The sequence below is a fragment of the Branchiostoma floridae genome, chromosome 3, assembly GCF_000003815.2.
Source record: "Branchiostoma floridae strain S238N-H82 chromosome 3, Bfl_VNyyK, whole genome shotgun sequence".
NCBI lineage: Eukaryota > Metazoa > Chordata > Leptocardii > Amphioxiformes > Branchiostomatidae > Branchiostoma > Branchiostoma floridae.
Window position 1 is genome coordinate 33,652,545 of NC_049981.1, and position 17,057 is coordinate 33,669,601.

At 45.6% G+C, this 17,057-nt stretch overlaps 2 protein-coding genes across 2 annotated transcripts in view; both read right to left on the bottom strand.

Moving 5' to 3' along the window:
* Positions 1-1,634: 1,634 nt before the first annotated feature.
* Positions 1,635-13,178, bottom strand: LOC118411888 (polycystic kidney disease protein 1-like 2). Its single transcript, XM_035814380.1, has 15 exons — positions 12,699-13,178; positions 11,992-12,140; positions 11,422-11,646; positions 10,796-10,960; positions 10,518-10,678; positions 9,929-10,107; positions 9,209-9,699; positions 8,930-9,062; positions 7,556-7,797; positions 7,211-7,385; positions 5,619-6,296; positions 5,226-5,478; positions 4,697-4,974; positions 4,238-4,334; positions 1,635-3,519 (listed from the first exon to the last, which is right to left on the bottom strand). Exons 1-15 carry the CDS (start codon positions 13,117-13,119, stop codon positions 2,451-2,453), a joined length of 4,716 nt encoding a protein of 1,571 aa, XP_035670273.1. The 5' UTR covers positions 13,120-13,178; the 3' UTR covers positions 1,635-2,450.
* Positions 13,179-14,438: 1,260 nt separating this feature from the next.
* The window catches only part of LOC118411889 (sushi, nidogen and EGF-like domain-containing protein 1), a 42,952-nt gene continuing 40,333 nt past the window's right edge, over positions 14,439-17,057 (bottom strand). The window contains exons 10-12 of the mRNA XM_035814381.1: positions 15,957-16,047; positions 15,642-15,787; positions 14,439-14,843 (exon numbers count right to left, since the gene is read on the bottom strand). Of these exons, the coding sequence (XP_035670274.1) occupies positions 14,565-14,843; positions 15,642-15,787; positions 15,957-16,047 (516 nt within the window). The 3' untranslated portion in view covers positions 14,439-14,564. The remainder of the gene's footprint in view (positions 14,844-15,641; positions 15,788-15,956; positions 16,048-17,057) is intronic.

The window sequence follows — 17,057 nt, forward strand, 5'->3', positions numbered from 1 at the left end:
CTCTGCTGTTTGTTGGATTGCATGTTTGTGAAGTTCTTGTGTACCCAGGGTTTCCTGAAAAGCAGGGCATTAGCCCTGAGTGTAATTCCTGGTTAAAGAAATAAATGAAATGAAATGATAACATTGGTCGAAAATTAAGGCAAGTTTGGTGACATGTTATTAATCCTAAAAACAATAAAGTTGATCTTCTTATTCTTCTACGCATGCCATTTTGAACATTGATATTAATTGATATGAACTTTTTCCTTCGATCTTTCGAACAACTATTTCTAAATTTTTAATCCTTTATCAGATGATGTAATTGTGCACTTTCTTGCTCATTTTTTTAATACCTATGTAAGAATTCAGAGGGTCGAGTAGGAACAGAAAGAAACAGAAAGAAACAAACATGCCGACACCCGGGATCGAGCCCGGGTCGGCAGATTACAACCCAGCAGCGAAACCACTGCGCTAGAAAAGGCTGATCAGCTGATTCCGGCTGAAGCTTGACGCTACTTACCCCCCCCCCCCCCACACACACACACACACTGTTACAGGTCCTTTATCAGATGATGTTTCAAATGTTGCACTTTCTTGGTGATTTTTAATACCTAATCTCTGCAAGCTTGTTTACATGCAATTATTATCAAGCACACGCAATATTTACAAGCACCGGACATAAATCTTATCACGCCGCACAAGTGACAAATTCATAGTTTGTTAAGCATAACTGGCAAAAAAATTCAACTTGGCAATTTAAAACAATTTTAAGTCCTGAAAAGTCTTGCTACATGGACTAAAAATTCAAATATTTAACACATAAACATTGTAACATTATTTAGCATGGTCATAAATTATTCATTTAGTATCTATACGATTTGAACAAGTAAAATGATGTCTTTTTAAACCAGTACATTTACAGATGACAGAAGCAGACACATCTCAGATCCCAGACTCAATAGATCTCAATATCAAACACCAAATAAACACCTATTCAACAGTTATATCCTGCAAAGGTGGTGTGATCAGTTCAACAATATCACACACCAAATAAACACCTATTCAACAGCATGAAAGTTCATCTGTGTTGGTAGAATACATTATGGAACTGCTAAACTTTCTTTCCAACACGAATTAATATAGGGACTTACCCTAAATTTTCGGTCAACTCCGTCGACCTTGTTCACAGAATGACCCTATCTCCAGCTGTGACGTCAGGAACACGCCACTTTTGCAGGAGGGGGTCATAATTCAACAGTTATATCCTGTAAAGGTGGTGTGATCAGTTCAACAATATCACACACCAAATAAACACACATTGAACAGTAACTTTGGTGTGATCAGTTCAACAATAATATCACACACCAAATAAACACACATTGAACAGTAACTTTGGTGTGATCAGTTCAACAACAATATCACACACCAAATAAACACGCATTGAACAGTAACTTTGGTGTGATCAGTTCAGCAATAATATCACACAACAAATAAACACACATTGAACAGTAACTTTGGTGTGATCAGTTCAACAATAATATCACACACCAAATAAACACACATTGAACACTAACGGTGGTGTGATCAGTTCAACAATAATATCACACACTAAATAAACACACATTGAACACTGACGGTGGTGTGATCAGTTCAACAATAATATCACACACTAAATAAACACATCTTGAACAGTAACTTTGGTGTGATCAGTTCAACAATAATATCACACATCAAATAAACACACATTGAACAGTAACTTTGGTGTGATCAGTTTAACAATAATATCACACATCAAATAAACACACATTGAACAGTAACTTTGGTGTGATCAGTTCAACAATAATATCACACATCAAATAAACACACATTGAACAGTAACTTTGGTGTGATCAGTTCAACAATAATATCACACACCAAATAAACACACATTAAACAGTAACTTTGGTGTGATCAGTTCAACAATAATATCACACACCAAATAAACACACATTGAACAGTAACGGTGGTGTGATCAGTTCAACAATAATATCACACACCAAATAAACACACATTGAACAGTAACGGTTGTGTGATCAGTTCAACAATAATATCACACACTAAATAAACACATCTTGAACAGTAACTTTGGTGTGATCAGTTCAACAATAATATCACACACTAAATAAACACACATTGAACAGTAACTTTGGTGTGATCAGTTCAATAATATCACACGCCAAATAAACACATCTTGAACATTGACGGTGGTGTGATCAGTTCAACAATTATATCACACATCAAATATATACTCCTATTGAACAGTAAAAGTGGTGTATTCAGTTCAATTTTATGCAGTGACTGCAGAGATGTCCACGGCACGTTTTCATCCTTGAGTGCTTTTGTTCCTTGACTTCGTCAGGAAAAGAAATAGTTATTTTACCCTAGATTTCACATATTCCCTGTAGCTTTAGCGCTGCAACAAAGACAGTTTTCTACATAGCGCAGTCTCCACATGCCCATGTGCCATCACGGGGAGGGCTGACTGGCAGGCAGCTGACGTGAAAGATCCTCCGGCATGCCTTGCACCTCTCCATCCTTCCCAGACGCCCTCCTTGTTCGCAGCGGCAGACCAGCGAGATTTGGTGTGCCTTGGTTGGACCGACCTTCCTGCGGCTGGTCAGACGCGGAAACGGTGTGAGTTTCCCCTGTTCGAAACACGTCTCCAAATGGCTCCTCATCTTCCTGTCGTCATACACAACCCTGCTCACGTCTTGGCCCTCTGCGATGTCCACTGCCCAGGCAATGGCGAACAGCCCACAATCAAAGACGTTCTTCTGACGCTGCACGTCCGGGAAGATGACGGTCAGGACGTTCCTTGCTTGGTCAGCAAACGCGGCGTAGGACTGGTAAAGCTGGATCTGCAGAGATGGAGTCATGGCGACGCCGAGGCTGTCAAACAGGCACACCTGTCCGCCTGTGTAAGACGACAGTACCCAGTGCATGTTACCATTGTGGAGGATTTGTAGCGCCTTTCCTGTCATCTTGGCAAATCCGTCCTCACAGTGACCAACTGCAGGCGCCTCTAGCCCTTGGAGTGCCGGGTACTGGCGGCAAAGCAGCCTCTGGGCGGCCTGGATGTGGTTGTCTGTCAGCATCTCGCCAAATGTTAGAGCCACCTTGTCACGAGCGCTCAGCTTGACACCTGGCCACTCTACCTTACGCTCCTCGGTGTGACGATCAAGAACAACCTGAGTAAAAGTAACTCTCCTAGTTGACTTCTTGTCACTTTTCCCCCCTTTGGATAGGACGGACGTTATTATTCTGACTTGGCTGGTTTGGCGGCTTTCTGGGGTGTCCTCCTCCTTTGTCGGGGACCTGGATGCCACCACGACTGGCGCCTTGCTCTCGGAGCTGGTCGCTTGACTGCCTCTGTCTGTGCAGCTGTTTGGGGAGGCAGTGCGGACCTTGATGACGCGGTGGCGAACATGAAGTTCCCCCGCTGCAGCGTCGGGAACAGCCGGGACAAACTCAGGCTCTGCGGGGAGGTCCGCATCTCTCATCCTGTGAAGATAGAAGTTTTCAAAATGTCAGAGATGAATCGCTGAAGAGCTTCATCAGTAATTCCAAGTTTTCTTCAAGCAATGACTGTTTTTAAAGGTAAGGTACACACCTCCAAATTTCCGACGGCTGACAGGCTCTCTCGTGCTCTCTCGGGAGATCGAGACTAGGTCAATCTCCGTGAACAAGATGGACTGTCAGCCGTCGGAAAAGTCAGAGATGGGGTGCTCAAACTGTTAAAGATGTTCCCGATGAGATTTTGTTTAAACTTTTTTAAGCGGAGTCTTTGTTTTTATTGCCAACAATTATCTGACTCTAACAGTCGGCATAAACTCGGGCTCCGAGGGGAGGTCCTCATCCCGCATCCTGTGAGAATACAGGTGGAGTTTCACACATCACACATGAGTGTTTGTATTAATCTTTTACAATCATCAAGTTCCAAGGCTATTCTAAGTAGTTGCTATTGTTGTACAAAGAAGATAACTTCATGTATCTCTAAGGCTATCATGCTGACTCAGTGTCACTGACGAAGGATAGTGGATTCTATCCGAAACGTCTGACCGTTTCAAAACCATATCCAGTTGCTTGAGTAGCTATTTTTGGCGTAAGTTCCTAAGCTATTTTAAGTAGTTGCTATTGTTGTACAAAGAAGATAACTTCATGGTATCTTTAAGGCTATCATGCTCAAGTAGTATTTCTTATATGATGTTGTTATAGTTACTTGAGGTTGAAGAGCGACTGCCTCTTCAGCCACAGTTTCTCCACTTTGATCTCCAGCTCGGCCAGACTGTCATGAAGAGTGTCCATGGAGTCGTCATCTGCGCCAGTGTAAACGCTTTAGTAAGTTTTCGTTATTGTTTAGTTGAACTGCTAAACCAACATGTGTACAAACAGACAAACAAACAAACAAACAGAAGTTTAAAAAAGTGAAACCCTGACACTGACAAAAGCTAGTAGAGACAAAGGGAGGGTGTTTCTTGAGTCAGCACAGGAATCACTTCCCCACCTTGTACTGCTTAAAAGATGCATTAAAGATTAAAAATAGCTTACAATAATAATAAGACTTAATGATAATAATACTATATAAATATAATTATTTTGCGACAAAATCAAGATTCAAAAGATAAAAGACTTTCTTGTTTGGTTGTGCATTTTCTAACTGTGAAACAAACTACACCACCTGTGGCTGGCGCTTTCCAGAAGCCGAAGAAGGCCGTGAAGCGTTCCCACAACCCCTGGATGAAGTACCGGTCCTCCTCAGGCATGACGTGGTTCCGCACATCGGGGAGGGCGCTGTCGATGATCGCCATGGCGATGTTCATCAGCACCAGGAAGATGATGCTGATGAACGCGAAGAAGAAGATAGGGCCGAGGATGGGGGCTGCCTCCCGTAGTTGGTAGTAGTAGAAGTTTCCCAGGGACATCTGGAACAGGGTCGAGAAGGACTTGCTGATGGAGCTGGAAAAAAACATCAAACCATTGTAATGACATTACAACAGTATTACCTCCAAGCAATCACAAGTTTATCGTTTTTGTTGAAATCATTCATTTTCAACCCCATCAAGTCCCTGATGGAGGATAGGGAGAGTTGGAGAGCGAGTTGGAGAGCTATCTCAAGCCTGGTTCGAGCGGGAGCTCGGCCAAAGTAAGTAAGTAAGTTTAACCCCCAAAACATTTTGCATTTGACAATGACAAAGATGTTTCCTTACCTGTATTCTACCACAGTAAGGCCGAACATGAGATATGCGTAGACGCCGAAAGCTGACATCCAGAAGAAGAAGTGGAACATGAAGGAGGAGAACTCCCCCGCCATCCCGCGGAACACGGACATCAGCTTGGCGAGGAACGGGTTGAACCTCAACAGCCGGAGGAACTTCATCATGTTGACAAACGCAAGGAAGGCCAGGAACCAGCCGTAAACCTGGCTTATGTCCACCGCTGATCGGAGATGGTGGACTTGATCTATACAAGAAGAGTATTGCATGCCATTACATTCAGTGGTAAATGATCACCAAACGTTGCAATACGAGCAGTGTTTAGCATGTTGAAGTAAAACGTTCGTGTTATTAGTGTAACATGTTTTTGCATATTGTGCTACACACCTTTTCCTTCCTTTATCGCCACCAGAGCCTTGGAGCTGCAGATTTTCTTAAACCCATACAAGGCAATGACAACGAATGCCAAGAAGAAGTTGAAGATTTCGACAATATTCCATGGCCCCTTCAGGTAGGCCAAGCCGGCTGCGCGTGCAGTTTTCGCCTCCCTCCACAGCGTGTAGAGGAGAATGATGACGTAAATGATTTCAAGCAAGACGTAGATGTATCCCATTGTCCCCGGTCGTTGACGAAGTCGGAAGGTCTGCACGTGGTGACGGGAGAAAACTCCGGCCGTCTCGGAGAATTCGAACACCACCGTCAGCGATGTGAACAGATCCACGTTGCCGTTGTAGAGCATCGCTTCCAAGAAGATGACCCTCGTCCTCTTGTCGATCCAACGGTTGGCTTTTAGCTCCGCTAGGATGCTGCGCATCTCGTCTGCTGATGTTCCCAGGTGCAGACCGAAGCCGTCTCCCCAGTAGTGCGTGGTCACACCGTAGATGGGGAGACTGGGGTATCCGCTGGGGAGGTGGGTCCATCCGGTGGCTGCTGATTCCATCGCTGACGCGTTCCTGACCCTTTTCCACCCCTCCGCAAACGCTCCGGTCTCCTTGGTGTGTTCATCATACGCTGAGGAACATTCGTCAAACAGGTGCTGCATTGTCACAGGCACCGCGCACGGCCCTGGGATGAATGAAGAAACATGAAAAGTCAGCCACATACAATATGCTATTCCTTTCAGGTTTGGGGTGAAAATATTTCAAATGTAGAGTCTTCTTGAATAGTAAGATCATGATCATTTGAGTATCTTTAATCATTATGTGAATTTTTGCTATTTTGCCCTGGCATGGCAATACTGCAAGTGTTCAAAGCAAGACCATTGGACCTGAGACATCTAGTCAATAAACTTAGTTGTTGGATGTGGAGATGCTATGATTTACTTACTTCTGTCGCGCTCCCGATCGAACCAGACTGGAAAGCGCCCTCCACTTCACTCTATCCTGTCCTATGCTAGGAGATATCGGGGACACTGGTTCGGAAGGAGATAGCGGGGGACACTGGTTCGGAAGGAGATAGCGGGGACACTGGTTCGGAAGGAGATAGCGGGAACACTGGTTCGGAAGGAGATAGCGGGAACACTGGTTCGGAAGGAGATAGCGGGAACACTGGTTCGGAAGGAGATAGCGGGAACACTGGTTCGGAAGGAGATAGCGGGAACACTGGTTCGGAAGGAGATAGCGGGAACACTGGTTCGGAAGGAGATAGCGGGGAACACTGGTTCGGAAGGAGATAGCGGGACACTGGTTCGGAAGGCTTGAAGATTGCATACAGGAGGGAAGTAGTTGTCATCGAGAGAGTTCCTTAGTTTGGCAGTCCGAGGAAAGAAGCTGTTGTAGGACTTTGAGACTGTTAATTGAACAGTATAGCAATCATGTGAGCGAGAGAAACAACCTGATGTTACACTGAGAGGCTCTCAATAGAGGGACCGGTAGTGTGAGATCATCGGAGAAATGGCAATGGAAGTACCGGTAGAGAGGAAACAGGGAGGCAACATTTTGCCCGTGAGAATTGGCTCCGTAACAAGTGGTTCCACGCACCTTGCATCACTCGGCCTTGGATCAGGCTGGGCGGGAAGACAAGGACTGTCTGCATGTCAGCTGTGAAGCCCTTCTCAGACCAGCGGGGCTTGTCGCCATTGTAGGACGTCTCCGGGTAGAAGCTCTCCAGAGCGGTCTCATGCAGCCAAGACCAGAAGGTGAGAGGATCATTTACCTGTGGAGAAATAAAGCCTCCTTATTTTACTGTAGAAAAACATTGTCAGTAGATTCCCCATTTGTTACCAATACACACTGCCCTTGGTACATTGAATCGATGTTCTGATCTGGAAGCTACAGTCAACACCACAAATGCAACGATTTAGCGATCTATCCTGCCGAATTCACCTCGTCCACAGACTGCAGGAAGGTGTTGGTTGTGCTCCGTGTCTGATGGAAACCCTCTGTGGTGTTGTGGTGTTCGCCAGCGATGCTGAGCACGAGCAGGAGGAAACAGCAGAACCACGCGACGTCCCACACGGTTTCCCCAAATCTCCTGTCCCTGCGCTGCCTCCTTCGCGCTTGTTTGATGTTGGCAAGGGACGTCATGGAGAGTCTCTCCATCTTCCTCCGCGTGCGAAATGCATCGCCTGCAGGAAGCATGAAAAGGTCCGTGAAGTTGGACACAATTGCTCTGCATCGGTTAGAAAAGTGCAAACCACACCACCTGGCCAAACAAACCGAACAAGAAGGAGTGTCTGGAACTTGTGTCTACCTAGGAGCACAAAATAGCTTTCTTTCTCAATTTGATGCCGAACTTTCAAACAAGTGGTAACAAGTGTAACATGCATTGGCATAATACCGGTCATAAGCCTTATACCGGTCGATTAAAAATAGTGGAACTTAAAGAGATCTACACATGCAACAATAGTTATTTCTGAGGTATGCACACTTCAGACATCTAGGTGTCCAATACATAATTTACAAAGCATCGATAACAATGCATTCGAAGACAACAAGGCCAAAAGTTTTCAGGTCATTTTCGGGGCAGGCGAGCTCGTCGTGGGACAAACACACTGTCACGTTCATCGCCAGATTTGTAGATAATAATCACATGTGCTCACGGCACAAGACGAGCATGATTCAACAGCAATCTTGAATTTCTTTTGGTGACCTACAACTCGTGTAAAAGTGTGAGGAACCGTTGCATTATCGCCCGGATCTACGGCTGAATGGGTCAAATTGAACGTACGCCGCCATTTCCCGCCATTTTTAATGCTACGGCCAGCAGTAAAGTTTTACGTCATAGCGGTTGTGACGGACCAGAATTAAATGAAAATTCTTGTCAGTATACGCCCATTTTCTCATGACTTTTTGTATGCTCATGCAGATTTTTGTTTTGTGCAACTACTAACAGGAAAGAAAGGAACAACAGAGGATGTATAAAGGTACATAGCGGCAGTTAATTGTGCCGTGTTTCGTTCGACCGGTATAGTGCACCCCCTTCCAACCACGCGCCCGTTCTCCGTGCAATTCCGAGGTGTGTTCCAATTACGATATTATGTTTTAGCAGGACCAGAGAGACAAAATAATTTACACAGAAGAAGTGGCAAAGGTAAGCTGTAACAGCAACATGTAATTGGAGAAAATGATGCGTTAATCATTTGCCAAATTAGCATTGCTTGAGAAATTGCAGTAAACCGACCGGTATTATGCCAATGGATGTTACAGGCCACGTGAACAGTAGTGCTGTTTTCTACAAACAGACATGTTAAAACTTACAGTTGAAGCCCGCCTCCCTTTGTGAAGACGCCGCGCTGGCTTCAATCGAAGCGGGGCCCCGCTTCTCCTCAAACATCTTCTCAGCGACCTGCGTCTTGCGCACGGAGGAAGCCAAGATGCTGAGGAGCAATATCTGTAAGATAAGAGCACTGGTCGTTTGGGTTCAGGAACATGTGGTTACGGTGGGAACGAGTGCTACCCAAGACTGCGTCCATGTGGCTTGTATGCAAAGTAATGATAGTGTTTAAGTTGATATCCTATACACAGAGCAGTCCTTACCTTCGCTGGTTGCATAAGGACCATGTCCACCAGAAAGGTGGTGAAGTAGGCAGACAGCCACCTCTCGGACTTCTCCTTGCCCCACTCCAGACTGTACAGCACGGTGAAGACAGCTGACCCCACGGCAGACAGCACCACCAGCACCCAGGCCACGTACTTGCACCAGTGCGGCAGGCCCTTGGCTGGTTCTTGCTGCGTGGCCAGCTCAGCTGAAACACCCATCTCCACATCTCTGACCCGGGTGTCACCCTTGTTGCTGGGTCGGCTGTACTGGAACAGCAGGACTATGGCCATGATGACGGGAAGGCAGGTGAGGCTGGTCATGATTCCCGTGTAGACTCCATTCAGGGTGAAGGAGAACGGCCCCAGGCTGAAGCCCTGCACAACCTGGGTGTTTGTTTCATCTCCCAGCCACATGGCGCTGGCCACCATGGACATGAGGAGAAGACTCAGACAGCAGCCGAACCTCTCGCTTCGGGTGAACGTGCTACCTGGAAAGGAAACAAAACAGCGAAATTTTTATCAAATCAAGTTGTCCTTTACGATTAAGAATTTAAAAAAAAAACAATACACTTGATTAAGTACAACCAACAAGAGACATTCATCCAACATAACGAATGCTGTGTCAATGAAATGTCAGACATATCTTGTAAAAATATTTCCCTAAGATCATCCAAGGTAAGGATAATGTGTTGCTTAAAGAATCTAAAGCAATGTTACCTTCAGGCATGATAGCGACGGACAGGAAGAGGTGTTCCTCTGCCAGATTGCTCCGCAGACTTGCCGGAAACAGGAACCCGATGGATCGCAGGTCCTCCTCAGAGGCGACAGGAAAGGTCTTCACCACCTGCCCGTCCCCGCAGTCGGCTGCCAGCCACTCTCCGCAGAAGAAATAGGACCTGTAGTTGTGAAAGAGGGAAAAAGAAATATAATTCTTATAGCTGCCATAGCAACTGGAGCTGGAATAACTAAAAAAAATTTTGCCAAGCTGTTCAATATAGATTTTCCCCTAACCCAGTACGTGGTATCTGCCAGTAAATGTAGAAGACTAACATAGAAACCGGATGTACATGTACTATGTATGTATGAAATTGCACACATTGTACAATTCCGAAACATAATCTCTCTTGATCAAGGTCAAATACATTTCATGATTCCTACAGTTCAGAGATGTTTGATTATACATGTACAGTTTCAGCCTCCCGCAATAACTGGAAGTGTTTCACGGCAGATCCTGATTAAACAGTTTTTTTTTAAATGGTTATGATGGGATGGATCTCTACAGACACGGAAAGCTGAACCAACTCACAGTTTGCCTGTGTTGAGATCCTCCACTGCTGCTCTATCCACGTGCCACGATGCACGGCCCCCCTCCCCACTGTTGTCATGCATGAGCTGCAGCTGCTCCACGTTACCCAGCTGTTCTGCTGTGCTGAAGGTCAGCGTCACCTGGCTGCCTCGGGTAAAGACCTATTATAGTAAACAGAAACTCCACTTGTTAGGACCTGCCATGAACAATGTACTCAGAAACATCTTCAGGCAAAGTTGGGTGATGAAATGATATTGGAGTTGAGCGGATGTCCTAACCTTCTCTGCGATGTTGACCAGTCTCACATCAGAGTTTGCTTCACCTCCGACCAGCTTGAAGGCGACGGTGGACTCTGTCCCAGCATGCCTAGCTGCACCTGTCCAGATGAGCAGGCGGTACAGGTAGCCGTTCTGAAGGTCGTCCAACCTTACAGTGTGATGTAACTGTAACAAAGTGTGAAGATATAGAACATGAAGCATGAACACATACGTGTGCATACTAAGCCAAACCTCTCACAGATACAATATTACAGCCTTACTGAAGCTGAACACATTGTCCATACTGCAGGTATGTTGCAAATATACATGGTGGTTAAATTAGTTCATAACGAAAAAGTTTTTTCAATCTTTCAATTGCACCTCCCATCCCGGTCTGTTAGTCATTGGCTAGTTGGGCAGCCCGGGCTGTTTGGCTTTCACTGTCAAACTAATCATCATCATTAGTCAAACTAATGACCAAATGAAACATGCTGTTTACGGCTTAGGGAGAAGAGATGCCCCTACATTGAGTGTTGCCCAGCAGTCGTCCGTGTGGCAACAGTAAAAATTTTAATGACTACAAATAACTATTACTCATCGTCACTTGCACTGGCATCAGATCTGATTGATCGATGACGCCTGCTTACCTCCCTTTTTCCTCCTCGCTCGGCAATCTTCATCAGGGCTGATGTGAGCGAGTACAGACAGAGCGCCACGAGGACGGTGGTCACAACGGCGCCGTTGTCCACCAAATCACTGAAATCCAACCGCCCGAAGTCGAGCGTGTTCGGCGGTGTGGCGAAGTCGCTTCCGAAGGCCGTCAGATGGTTGCAGTGGCAGACGGTGCTGGTAATGGTGGACTGCTCGCTTATCTGTGGAGAGCAGGAAAGAAACATGTAAAAGTTATCACATTTTTCTAACCCATTCGATTGTGGGGTGATGTGGGGTTGCGGGTCGAGGATTTAAAGAACGCTATGGGGACAGAGACGCCTGGAAGGAGAGGGTGGACTTGGTCTGGGCAAGCACCCACCGATGATGATGATGATCATCATCAAAACGAGCCAGTTTTCACATACAGATGACGTTTACACATACAGATGATGTTTACACATACATTTTTCTGCTGCCGTACATCTATGACACCTTTGTAAGTGTTGAATTATTTAGCATTTGGTATTTTCGTTCTGGATGATAAAGTAAGTGGAGTCTGTACCCACCGTGCAGCCGTCCGTCCTCCAGTCTTCCTGGGTCTCGCTCCAGTAGACGCAGTTCAGACGGGCCCACTGGATCTGGTAGGAGTACGGGTAACTGGTGTGTGACTCCTTCCTGTCAGCTTGTTTATCAATACCACACTCGGTCACTGGTCCTGAAAAACAAGACGTTCATAACAGACCTGAAAATTGCCCAAGCATCACGACAATGCAAAGTGGGCCATCAAAATAAGACAAAGCTGTTTCACATGGAAACAATGAAACACGCTGACGTTCGGAATTCCCAGAAACATTTTTAAATGTCATACTTCTGATTCACAGCAAAAGAAAAAAATATCGTCAGACATAGTTTACTGATATCATGAATGTCAAGCCGTATTCATCTGGCACACATTCGCCTCTTTCGAACGTTAGCGTGTTTGATTTCAAACATTTCAGTGTTTGTAGCATTAAGGTGCACCCTCACTGCACTTGCGTCAAGCTTGCGTCATTGAGGAGTTCGAGAGATGCTCAACTAATTTAAGAAATAACGAACGAATTTTCTTACTTTTTGTCTATTTTGTCGTCTTCTAAGTCATACTTGTACGCATTACGCAATATCTAGATTATAGAAAAAAATCGGAGAAAATAACATAACAGTGATGCAGTGAACGAACCCCGCAGTGACGCAGTGCAGTGAGAGTGCAACTTTAGGTAACGGGTGAACTACTCACCACGTACTTGGACCCTGATGTAGTAATCCACAGGACGATCCTCTCCCGGGATGAACATTGTTGCCGCTGTCTTCCCGGTGTCTTCATCGACACTCAGAGTTTTCATCAAGGCACACTGCTCGGGTAGGACGTACGTCTCCGTGGACACGTTGTAGTTTTGGTCGCCAGGGCGGCCGCCGTACCTGCCCCACACGCCGTACACCACGCTTGTGTTCAGCGGGGTGATTGTGACCAGGAATCCTTCTGCGGTGCTGTTGAGGTTCAGCAGATGGTAGCTCGAACTTTGGTTTCCCGGAGCAGGGAAGGTGATGGTAGTCGTCGCCGGTTTGTGTCCGGGGCTGCCCGGAATGGTGATGTTGAAGTCTTCAGTCAGGTTGTTGAAGGCCACGGGGATGTCGTTCTGCAGAAGTGACAGTTCCATGACAGACGAACGTACCTGGTACTCCCCGCGCCCCCAGGTTAGTGGGTTCTGTTGGAACTGCGTCAGCTGAAAGATGAAGAATTAAACGGTTACCTTATGTAACATTTTGTTACAAGTTTCCAGTTTTATTCTGTCCTTTACGGATTCTCGTGAAAAACAACTCTACTACTAAGTTCAGTAATGAGGCATTCTGTAACATTCCTAACGAAAACTGCCTATTGTATAAACAGACAATAGCTTACAGTAAATCAGAAATTTAGTAAAAAAATATTGCAATGGAAAGACAGACAAAAGCCATCTTCATATTCAAAGCGATGACAAGGGTTCAACATTGACATAATCACACAGGTATACAGGAGGAAAGACAGGGTCGTTGAAAGCCAGGACACAGCATGGCACGTACCCTTATAGCGACGTTGTGTGGTGTGTAGTCCCCGAACAGCGCTGATTTAGATGGAACATGGAAGGAAAGACTCGTACCCTTATAGCGACGTTGTGCGGTGTATAGTCCCAGAACAGCGCTACTTTAGACGGAACATAGAAGGAAAGACACGTACCCTTATAGCGACGTTGTGCGGTGTATAGTCGCCGAACAGCGCTACTTTAGACGGAACATAGAAGGAAAGACACGTACCCTTATAGCGACGTTGTGCGGTGTATAGTCCCCGAACAGCGCTACTTTAGACGGAACATGGAAGGAAAGACCCGTACCCTTATAGCGACGTTGTGCGGTGTATAGTCGCCGAACAGCGCTACTTTAGACGGAACATGGAAGGAAAGACACGTACCCTTATAGCGACGTTGTGCGGTGTATAGTCGCCGAACAGCGCTACTTTAGACGGAACATGGAAGGAAAGACCCGTACCCTTATAGCGACGTTGTGCGGTGTATAGTCGCCGAACAGCGCTACTTTAGACGGAACATGGAAGGAAAGACACGTACCCTTATAGCGACGTTGTGCGGTGTATTGTCCCCGAACAGCGCTACTTTAGACGGAACATGGAAGGAAAGACTCGTACCCTTATAGCGACGCTGTGCGGTGTATAGTCGCCGAACAGCGCTACTTTAGACGGAACATGGAAGGAAAGACACGTACCTTTATAGCGACGTTGTGCGGTGTATAGTCGCCGAACAGCGCTACTTTAGACGGAACATGGAAGGAAAGACACGTACCCTTATAGCGACGTTGTGCGGTGTATAGTCGCCGAACAGCGCTACTTTAGACGGAACATGGAAGGAAAGACACGTACCCTTATAGCGACGTTGTGCGGTGTATAGTCGCCGAACAGCGCTACTTTAGACGGAACATGGAAGGAAAGACTCGTACCCTTATAGCGACGTTGTGCGGTGTATAGTCGCCGAACAGCGCTGATTTAGACGGAACACGGAAGGAAAGACACGTACCCTTATAGCGACGTTGTGCGGTGTATAGTCCCCGAACAGCGCTACTTTAGACGGAACATGGAAGGAAAGACACGTACCCTTATAGCGACGTTGTGCGGTGTATAGTCCCCAAACAGCGCTGATTTAGACGGAACACGGAAGCTCCCACTCTCCGTCTGCATGACCTGGCCGCCGAACTGGCCACCCCAGACCCTCTGCGCACGGAGAGCCACACCGCCCCTCTCGATGGTGACCGGCGGGCCGCCCGGCCTCATGGCGCCGAGGATGGCGTCCAACAGACCATCCAGGACCCGGCGACTTTCCTGGACAATGCTTCGTCTCTGTAAGCAAACGTTCAGACATTATGAGCTACTCTCGCTCAGATGATCCAAGTCTTTAATGGGACTTTATACAATACGGTGGACTCCATAGTTACCTTCGCCAGAAGGTTATGTTTTGAGCGTGTTTGTATGTCTGTGTGTCTGTCTGTGTGTGTCTGTCTGTGTGTCGCCAGCATAACTCGAGAAGCAATGGATAGATCATGGTGATATTTGGTAGGTGGGCAGGGTTCAGGAAAACGAAGGTCAAGTTTGATAGTGACTCCCCTAGCAGCTTCCTAAGGTACTGCAACAAAACAATTTTTACAAACTATGCAAATCAGGACAAAATGAAAAAAAATATATTATTAAATACTTCACTCGAAAAGATTGAAACCATTTGGCGAAGGTATGAGGTCGTGGACCTCTAGTTAATGATACGTTTCTTAACAACACGATTGTTTAACTTGAATCAAACACTAAAAAGCAAAAGGCATGGGGAAAAGGCAAAATAGCCCATTTTAAAGGAACAGGTAGGTAAGTACCACGTATCAGGGTATGTTGTCTCTGAAGTGTCACATGCTCCTCAGCCAACATTGTAACCAAAGGTATTCATGTAACGTTACATACTTGAGATTGACTTTTTGTTCACACATGAGTAAATATCAAGATATGAATTCAGAAGTACAATATATCATTAGGTCATTTATGTCACGATCCAGGGTGAAAAAATCAAATTGACAAAAAAAATCAACAGCCGCATGTTGAGGTAAGGTTTAGCATTTTTCACAGAATGGTTATATAATAATGACTATTAGTTACCTTAGCTAAGTTTTCCTGTTCCTTTTCGTCAGCCTTTTCAAGGCGCTCCTTTGGAGACAGACTTTGGTCTTCCTCGAGATTCGCATCGACCGCTCCTGCATCTCTCTCTGGTTCCTCTAGCAGAGAACCAACGGACTCCACCAGAGCTACAGTGGAACAGAATAAAGTGTACCTCTCTTCGTGTTATGTGTCTATGTTTGTTACATGCCATGAAACATGGAAAACGCATAGTTTACATATGTTTCTTGTGGATGAATAAACAACTTACTATAAGAAAGTGGGTTTTGTGACTGATGGACATGACATGGTACTCACATCCTCCCACAGACTGGACAGTGGCCGGGTCAGACATGTCCAGTTTGTCCAGGTTGCTGGCGATGGACATCAGAACGCCCACTGCCAGGTCCTATTGGAAATAAATGTTTGTTTTTAAGTTAAAGCAAGATTTAAAAGGTAACACTTTTGCTGCTCAACGAGCACCTACACTGTATGCAAACATGCTGGGCAGATTTCCGCTGATAGAAAAAGAATCAAAATGCATTTGTGATGACAAATAAGTTGATAAGAAACCTTTGCAGAATGAAATGTGAGTGTTCAGCACATTCAAGCATCCGAAAATGTTTAACAGCCATTTACATGTACATGACGTGCCAAACCTCCATCATGCTGCGGATGTTAACATTGAAAAAGCTTCGAATTCACAAACACAATCCCACAACTAAGTCAACGACTCATGAAGACTCAAAACAAGATAACTAAATACAGAACCAGACAATCAGAGAAAGATATTTTTGCACAGGACAGATATGAGTAGTCATTTCGTAGTCGAGCAGTTCAGCTTTGTAAAAAACATCCCATCAGCCATCGTTACCTTATCCTCCTGTGGAAGGCCCGGGCAGGACTTAATGACAAGTGATGCTAACTCAGAGATCATTTGCACCTGCTGTGCCGTCTGGGTCCGACCAGTTTCAGACGCCAATGTTTGGATTGCCTTCCTGCACATCTACATGTACAACAATGGATAACAAGATTGAACACCTTTGTTCCTTCTCCATATTTCCGAACTCCGTTGTCCAAACACCATATTTAATTCTCAAGTTTCCACGAAAAAGAAACAGATTTCCAGACTGTTTTCCGAATATCTTCATTGATTTATGTATTACTTGATTTGGCTGTTCAGCACACACAGCCAGGGCTGCCCAACTGGCCCGTAGCTATTACGGATAGTCTCCAAGCAGACCCTACGGTGCCTAAAGATGGTATCAAAGGTGACAAAGGAGCATAGCCTCCGGTGCCCGTTTGACTCTCTTTGGCCGTCTATACTCCTTTGCCAGCTTTGATACTATCTTAAGGCACGTAAGGTCTGCTCGAAGACTAATTGCAAAGTGCTTGTCTATCAATCTCCAAGCAGATCCT

Excerpts from the sequence above, each read along its gene's own strand:
- LOC118411888 (XM_035814380.1), bottom strand. The coding sequence starts at position 13,119 with ATGGAACTGTCACTTCTGCAGAACGACATCCCCGTGGCCTTCAACAAC. Across the intron at positions 7,386-7,555 it reads TCCTGCAGTCTGTGGACGAG|GTAAATGATCCTCTCACCTT; the intron begins GTGAATTCGGCA and ends ATTTCTCCACAG. Across the intron at positions 5,479-5,618 it reads GGCGATAAAGGAAGGAAAAG|ATCAAGTCCACCATCTCCGA; the intron begins GTGTGTAGCACA and ends CTTCTTGTATAG.